Below are 8,852 nucleotides of genomic sequence, written 5' to 3'. Positions count from 1 at the left end.
AGACTCAGGGCAGATCGCATTATGTACATATAGGGCAGACATTCAATGCCCATAAACACATCAAACCGAGACAGAGACAACAGACAGACAGACACAGAGGCAATTTAACCTTCTCCTGAGGGGATGTTCGATTCTGGCCACAGGGGGGAGCAGCTGCTTCATCATCCACTCTGATGGCACTTCCTCACTTCCTCATTCCAACATTGTAAATTAGTTAAACTTGCCTCCCCACTTTTTTTATAAGTGGTACCTTATTTCCTACTTGATAGATGCAACTATCTTTCGGGTTGCTAGGTCAGCAACGAGCAGGGCTATATTTTATTTTTAATTGACGGGTGCTCACCCACCATGGGCTGGCCTCGAACTCATGACCTCATGGTCAGAGTGATTTATTGCAGCAGCTGCTTACCAGCCTGTGCCACAGCCCGGCCCCTATTACAGTTTTTGAGCAGATGCAAAATTGGTTGGGCTAGAACTGAACCACTGCACCCTTACTACCTCACTACCCCCAAACGGTCTGCAAAGATCAGAGACAGAGCACATTATTTTATCTGTGGGAATACCATAACCTTCCCAAATATCAAATGCAGTGGCAAAGTTCGAAAAGATCATAATATAGAAAAGCCTGCTCTCGGATTAGTCCGATGTAGACCCTCCCTTTGGCCCCTGTGAACTCAGACACAATACCAGCTGGCTCCCTGTTTAGCACAAGCTGGTCTTGTTTGCCTTGGCTGACCTCTGTTCACTTTCACATCAGGTGGATGCCCTGTATTTTGCATTTCAGAATTGCAGGAATCAAAATACAAGAGGCACAAACCTCAGGTCTTGGGGGAGGAAACATATCAGAGTAAACATGGCCAGGAAATAGTCTAGTTTCCCAATAATGTTTCCCATCTTCATTTGTAGATTCTATAACGTAAAGAAAGGGGCATCTTGTTACAAAAGTTGGCAGGACAGAATAGAGGCAAATCTGTTTTTCTTGTGTGAACCAATATTTAATTTTTCCAAGCTTGATGAGAAAAGACACTACTGCTGCTGCTACTACAACTATTGCTAATAATAATTGCTCACTTGTTAGAACAAACAGAGTTTCAATGAAGCCACAGCACTGCCCTGATTGGTTCGTTTTACCCAAGAACCAACCCAGTCTATTAGTCTAAGCTGCCCTTATGGGGACAGTGAATTCATTAATCACAGTTACCTTCAACAAGATACTGACAAATAACTCCACAGGCTTTGCAGGCTTTACTCACAAAGTAAAAACCCAGAACCAATAGAGGAGATTTACTGTATAGCATCATGTGACTAATTGCACTTTAGTCAGCCACATCGGTGTGTGAATTGCTTTCAAGATAAGAGAAGGCATATATTTATGGACAAAGCTGTAGTATAACCCTGATTGTACAGGGAAAAAAATCACGTCTACTTGAAACTCCCCTATTACAGCTGGCAGTCATGGCATTTGATGGCACCTGGAAAGTGGAGAAGAGTGAAAACTATGAGAAGTTTATGGAAGTAATGGGTGAGATATGCATTCTTTTTGCTTCCTGTCGGCAGCCTTGTATCATTGTATTAGAAAGGTCTGGAGGTTCTTACTACACATATAGTGCTATGATTCCACTTTAAATGCCACAGGTACATCCTATATGAAGCTGGAGATTGTACTTTGGGGAACTTTCTGATCAAGAATTCTGAATGGCCTGCCCTAAAATGCAAATTTCAGATATCAATAAATGTCACCAAATCAGTTAAAGTGGAGACACAATTGTATAATTGTGTGGTGTGAAAGGGCTCATGGTTACTGCCTTTTATTTACAAGGTTAGTCCCTGACATTATACTTTGTTGTCCTCATGTTTACTACTAACATTGCATTCTAAATCTTATTTCTTTGCTTTCCAAACTGGTTTTTCCTCAGAATACAATGGGATTTACGTAAGAGTTGATTCTGCACTTGATTAAACAATCTACTCCAGCTGAGACCAGCAACTGAAAGAAACCAGCCCTTGTCACTTTAAGCATTAAAGAAACAGAACATTGGATCAAGTCTTCATTCAAGAATAAACCCATTGAAACAAATAGGAAAAGTTGGTTATGAGTCGGTTGATTTTGTAGGGTCTGGATCCTCTGTGTATATGTGTCTTCAAGTTGTTTATTAACTTATGGTGACTCCATGCATTTCATAACATTTTTAAGGCAAAAATTACTCAGAGGTAGTTTACTATTTCCTTCATTTAAAAATATAACCTACAGCTCCTGGTATTCATTTGGGGTTTTCCATTCAAGCCCTGCTTAGCTTCCAAGATCGAACAGGTTCTAGTACCTTCAAGCATAAAAACCTTGATAAATTTTCTTGATTTTGCCAAGCTGTTTAGAATTGTAGAGAGAACAAAAAGAAATCAAAATGCAAGACAGTCCCCAAAAATCAACTGACTCATAAGCAACTTGTCCTATTAGTTTCAATGGGTTTATTCTTGAATCATGGCTGGATCCAATTTTATGTTTACTATGCTCTTTCAGGAGCCCCAGGTGGTGCAGCGGATTAAAGCATTGAGCTGCTGAACTTGCTGACCAAAAGGTTGGCAGTTTGAATCAGGGGAGTGGGGTGAGCTTCCACTGTTAGCCCCAGCTTCTGCCAACCTAGCAGTTCAAAAACATGCAAAATGTGAGTAGATGAATAGGTACTGTTCCAACAGGAAGTAACAGTGCTCAATGAAGTCATGTTGACCATATGACCTTGGAGGTGTCTATGGACAACGCCGGCTCTTCAGCTTGGAAATGGAGATGAGCATCAACTCCCAGAGTCGGACATGACTAGACTTAATGTCAGGGGAAAAACCTTTACCTTTACCTATGCTTCTTTCAATAGCAATCTCAAAGTAACATGTACAATCTCCTCATAACAGATAGACACCCTATTATATCCTCACAACAACCTCACAAAATAAATTAGTCTGAATGATTGCAATAGTTGTAGAGTTGTGTGTGTGGTGAACTTTATCATATGGGTATAAATCTGTGTCTCCCAGAAACTATTTCATTTTTCCAGTCACTACAATTATAATATTGGCCACCTCTGTTCTTTAAAAAATGTATTATTATTATTATTATTATTATTATTATTATTATTATTATTGACACAAAGACATAGTATGATACAGTAAACGAGATCTACATGCTGGATTTCGTATCACAAAATCACAAGTCAAACACTTTCCAAGTGTTTAGGACTGTGTGATGTATTTTCGGATGATGTGTGCAGATCCCAGTAAGGTCGCCTTTTAGAATCATAGAATCATAGAATAGTAGAGTCGGAAGAGACCTCATGGGCCATCCAGTTCAACCCCCTGCCAAGAAGCAGGAAATCGCATTCAAAGTACCCCCGACAGATGGCCATCCAGCCTCTGTTTAAAAGCCTCCAAAGAAGGAGCCTCCACCACAGTCCGGGGCAGAGAGTTCCACTGTCAAACAGCCCTCACAGTGAGGAAGTTCTTCCTGATGTTCAGGTGGAATCTCCTTTCCTGTAGTTTGAAGCCATTGTTTCGCGTCCTAGTCTGCAGGGCAGCAGAAAACAAGCTTTCTCCCTCCTCCCTATGACTTCCCTTCACGTATTTGTACATGGCTATCATGTCTCCTCTCAGCCTTCTCTTCTGCAGGCTAAACATGCCTAGTTCTTTAAGCCACTCCTCATAGGGCTTGTTCTCCAGACCCTTGATCATTTTAGTTGCCTTCCTCTGGACGCTTTACAGCTTGTCAACATCTCCCTTCAATTGGAAGGGAGAATTGGAAACAGTGTGATTCCAGGTGTGGTCTGACCAGAGCCGGCCCTAGGTATTTTTCAAGTGTAGGCAAACAGAATTCCCCTCCCCCCCCCGATACCAATCACTGAAAAATAAAAGCGTTGGATAAGCAAAAATGTTGGATAATAAGGAGGGATTAAGGAAAAGCCTATTAAACATCAAATTACATTAAGATTTTACAAATTAAGCACCAAAACATAACATTTTATAATAAATCAACAGAAAAAGGAGTCTCGACTGTGCCCCCATATGTTTTGCGCCCAAAGCGACAGTTTAATTTGCCTCATTGTTGGACCGGCTCTGGGTCTGACCAAAGCAGAATAGAGGGGTAGCATGACTTCCCTGGATCTAGATGTTATACCCCTATTATGCAGGCCAGAATCCCATTGGCTTTTTTAGCTGCGGCATCACATTGTAGGCTCATATTTAACTTGTTGTCCACGAGGACTCCAAGGTCTTTTTCACACATACTTCTGTTGAGCCAGGAGTCCCCCATTCTGTATCTTTGCATTCCATTTTTTCTGCCAAAGCCAAGTATCTTGCATTTGTCCCTGTTGCATTTTGTTAGTTTCGGCCCATCTCTCTAGTCTGTCAAGAACGTTTTGAATTCTGCTCCTGTCTTCTGGAGTGTTAGCTATCCCTCCCAGTTTGGTGTCATCTGCAAACTTGATGATCGTGCCTTCTAACCCTTCGTCTAAGTCGTTAATAAAGATATTGAACAGAACTGCAGTTAACAGATCGTAATTTTGTCAATGTTTATTGTTTCCAAATAACGGTTGAGATCTTTTGGCACGGCACCCAGTGTGCCGATCACTACCGGGACCACCTGCACTGGTTTCTGTCAGAGCCTTTGCAGTTCAATCTTGAGGTCCTGATAATGGCTGAATTTTTCCTGTTGCTTTTCTTCAATCCGACTGTCACCTGGTATGGTGACATCAATAATCCAAACTTTTTTATTTCCCACAACCATGAGGTCGGGTGTGTTGTGTTCCAAAACTTTGTCAGTCTGGATTTGAAAGTCCCACAGTATTTTTGCATGCTCATTTTCCACTACCTTTGCAGGTTTGTGTTCCCACAGTTCTTTACTGCTGCAGGTGGTACTTGTGACATAGATTCCAATGAATCATTTGGGCCACATAGTTATGCCTTTGTTTGTAGTCCATCTGTGTAATTTTCTTACAGCATCTGAGGATATGATCAATAGTTTCATCAGCTTCCTTGCATAGTCTGCATTTTGGGTCATTAGCTGATTTTTTGATCTTGGCCTTAATTGTATTTGTTCTAATTGCTTGCTCCTGGGCTGCTAGAATCAGGCCTTCTGTCTCCTTCTTCAGTGTCGTTGTTGTTGTTGTTGTTGTTGTTGTTGTTGTTGTTGTTGTTGTTATTATTATTATTATTATTACTATTATTATTTTGCTGTGTGCATAACTTGCTTTTCTATTTACCTTCCTAGGTGTTAATTTAGTGAAGAGGAAGCTAGGAGCTCATGACAACCTGAAACTCACAATCAAACAAGAAGAAAACAAATTCACAGTCAAGGAGTCCAGCAATTTCCGTACCATAGAAATAGTGTTCAATCTGGGAGAGACCTTTGACTATAGCTTGGCAGATGGAACTGAACTTCAGGTAAAACACCTCTCCTATGATGCTTTGCTCTTGCTTGAAAAATCTGCTGTTAAGAGGATACAAATAAAAGTGATTCCTGTTTTTGTTTACCACCATATTAAAATGCCTTTGTTTTTGTTCACGTTGTAGGGCAACTGGGATGTGAAAGATGGTAAAATGGTAGGGACATTCAAACGCAAAGATAATGGGAAGGAACTTTTAGCACTGAGAGAGATCGTAGGAGATGAAATGATACAGGTAAGTTCATCAGAAACAATTGATAGATCTGTTCATTTTTTTAAAATCACCTTTGTTTCTTGACAAAAAGTATGTGTAATATTCTTAAACCCTTATTCCTTCTGACTGCCTCGTAAATACAGAGTGGAAAGGGGTATATTAAAAGAAGGCAAGATTGGCTGGCATTTTTCTGTCCAAGTCTATGTTATTTACTGACTTCAGGTTTGGCTTCTATTAGAATTGCAGTCCTATTATAGTAACTAAATAAATCTACCTGAGTAAAGAGAAATAACATAGAAGTACTTGTTGCCAATCAAGGCTGTTGGAGCTCAAGCATCAACTCATCCTGCTATTTAAATATAGGTCTTTATTTGACCATATTGTCCAGCTTCAGTTTCTATTTGTTTACACCTCCTTAACAACGGAGTTGGACAACTTATAGGCTTCCAGGTGCTTTTGGACTACATGCTCCATCATCATCACTACTTACTATACTGGCGAGGGCTGATAGAAATTACAACCGAGAAGAGAACAGCAGTTTGTCCACTCTACTTTAGGAAAACATCTCTTTTAAAAATGTGGCTCATGGGTCCTTTGGAAATACAACTTTGCAAAAAGGATCTTTGCAAACTCAGTGCCATTCTGATTTAGGTAACTTGGCAACATGTGTAACCTTTTACTTGGCATGAATTTTACTATTCTACAGCACTGTACTTGATTATTTGTCCCAGTTTTCTCTTAAATATGTCACTACCGATTGCCAGTCTAACTTAAACATCTCTATTGTATTAGCCTTAAGTCTGGGTGCATCTACACTGTAGAAATGATGCAGTTTGAAGCCACTTTGCTATGGCTCAATGCTATGGAATCCTGGAAGATTTACAAAGTCTTTAACTTTTAACTTTCTCTTCCAAAGAGTGTTAGTGCCTCACCAAACCACAGATTCCAGGATTCCATAGTACTGAACCATGGCAGTTAAAGTGGTATCAAACTGCATTTGTCAAACATCAGCAAACAATCTTCTGACCTGTTTTTTTTTATTTCAGACATACACCTATGAAGGAGTTGCAGCTAAGAGAATCTTCAAGAAAGCATGAATAACAATCAGATGGAAGAATGGCTGTCCTTTGTTTATAAAAACAGTAGTTTTCCCACCAAACGCAGAGCAACTGAGTTCTACTTTTGTCCATGTGCTATAACAATTAAGATGTATTTATCTTTCACACCTCTGTTTAAATAAATGGCATTGCTAAGGCTACAAGTAATATTTACCGTTTTATAAATGGAGAGGAAAATAAACAAGGTTTCTACTTCATTTTTCAGGAGACATGTTTTCATTCCATCATTTTTGTATATAAGTATTAGATAAACTTTTTAAAATACCTCCTGTTATACAGTACAGACAGAGATAAATACTTCTTAATATTGTTTAAGTCCGTGTGAGACTTTAACATATACTTAATATTAAAGTTGAAATCATTAGGCTCTCAAGGTACATTTTGACTGAATGTTGTCCTAAGCATAGCTTGGAAAAGTTCAGCTCCCAGAATTGCACAACCCACACGTCTAGTGTCCTAAGCAACTTTTCTTCTGAAATATTGTGTTCACAGACAAAGTTCTGGATTCACCACGAAAATGTTGTTTGATTGTAGTTAGTTACAGTTCCTTCCTGACTGAATGTTCCCTTTGTTACACCCACTTTGCATTCTGAAGTATGGAAAGTTTGCAGAGTAATTATAATGGACTTGGTTTCCTTTAAGTTTCTTTTAAGATTTAAGTTAGCCCCAGGCCTAAAAAGGAAGACACCAAGATTTTTTTTTTTTGGCTGAGCTATGTTATTATCAATTATTGTCCAAGGCCGCATACCATTTTTTTGTTCTTACAGACCACTGGTGATCTACAGACTACAGGTTGGAAACCACTGATATACATCCTGTATTTTTTTAAGACTGGAGGCATACTGTATTCAGACGGGATGCATACTCTCCCCATCCCTCCCAATTATTACGATTCCTACATTTTAGAAAATACTATGCTTTGATCCATCACACCACTGAAGGCTGACTATTCCCAATCCATTTAAAAGACTTCCTACGTCACTCTGACCTTCAAAGTTTTTTTTCCTAATATTGCACAGTGACATAGTCTTGAAGTCTCAAACTATGTGAAATTTGAAAAAAATCTTGTGTCTGTGCAGTAATAGGTTTCCCTGATTGCTATCCTCTGGCATGAACAAAAATCCTGTGGTTTATTGTTTTGCTAATTTTCAAATCACTTTTCAAAGTTAGTTATTATAGTATATATGGCTACATTGCTGCAATTATTGATGATATTGCTTTGGTTAGTAATTCAGTTCTGTGAAGTTGAACTTGAGGCAGTGCAGAAGCAAATAAGTTTTCTGTCAGCACTGCTTCTCCTTTTGAGAAAGCATGACAGCTATAAATTGAAATCTTTGCTGACTGTATTGCTGGAGTGGATGGTGTCCTTACATGGGAAGAGGCCACCCTAGAGCCAAGATGATGCTGAGGAATGAATTTGGGAGGTATGTGTAGTAGTATAGCTAAGTAAGTAGAAGAAACAAAGAAGTCTTTATCCTTTTTTATTACATTGCCAAGTTTTTTCTGTGATATAAGACGACAATTAAAATAAAACAGAGGGAAGAAATTGCACAGATTTTTGTTAAAAATTAATAATAATCAGGTAAAGCAGCAATTGCAGGTTTCAATAATCCCAGAGATCTTTCCCAAAGTGAAAATGGCAGGTGCTTCTGTCACAGTCTGGGGTCAGAAGACTCCAAACCCCAGATATGCCCCTAACTGACAAACCTCACAACCTCTGAGGATGTCTGCTATAGATATGGGTGAAACATCAGGAGAGAATGCTTCTGGAACATGGCCATACAGCCTGAAAAACTCACAGCAACGCAGTGATTCCGGTCATGAAAGCCTTCGACAATTTCTGCGATATTTACAGACGGACTCCAACCAATTACTGAATGGATGGGGAAAATGTCATATGATGGGACCTTTTTGAAATCTGTCTCAGAAGCATATTTTCTAATGTAATAAAGTCCTATGTCCTCAATAACCTTACATCTGAAACCTTTGTCACACCCAACCCCTTTCCTCCCAAGAAATGTTAACTTGACCCCAGGTTTATAGATATATAAAATAAAATAAAGGCATAAAATCAAATATTTACTTATGATAAAT

At 39.2% G+C, this 8,852-nt stretch overlaps 1 protein-coding gene across 2 annotated transcripts; it reads left to right on the top strand.

Moving 5' to 3' along the window:
* The first annotated feature begins 1,193 nt into the window (after nt 1-1,193).
* On the top strand, nt 1,194-6,955 carry fabp2 (fatty acid binding protein 2). 2 transcript variants are annotated; one of them, XM_003221807.4, is made up of 4 exons: nt 1,194-1,522; nt 5,252-5,424; nt 5,554-5,661; nt 6,687-6,955. In XM_003221807.4, exons 1-4 carry the CDS (start codon nt 1,456-1,458, stop codon nt 6,735-6,737), a joined length of 399 nt encoding a protein of 132 aa, XP_003221855.1. In that variant the 5' UTR covers nt 1,194-1,455; the 3' UTR covers nt 6,738-6,955. The 2 variants fall into 2 exon arrangements, with proteins under 2 accessions (XP_003221855.1, XP_008110276.1); XM_008112069.3 differs by lacking the exon at nt 1,194-1,522 and adding an exon at nt 1,737-1,819.
* Nucleotides 6,956-8,852: the final 1,897 nt, after the last annotated feature.

The sequence above is a fragment of the Anolis carolinensis genome, chromosome 5 (genome assembly GCF_035594765.1).
Source record: "Anolis carolinensis isolate JA03-04 chromosome 5, rAnoCar3.1.pri, whole genome shotgun sequence".
NCBI lineage: Eukaryota > Metazoa > Chordata > Lepidosauria > Squamata > Dactyloidae > Anolis > Anolis carolinensis.
This window is presented reverse-complemented; position numbering and strand designations above follow the sequence as displayed.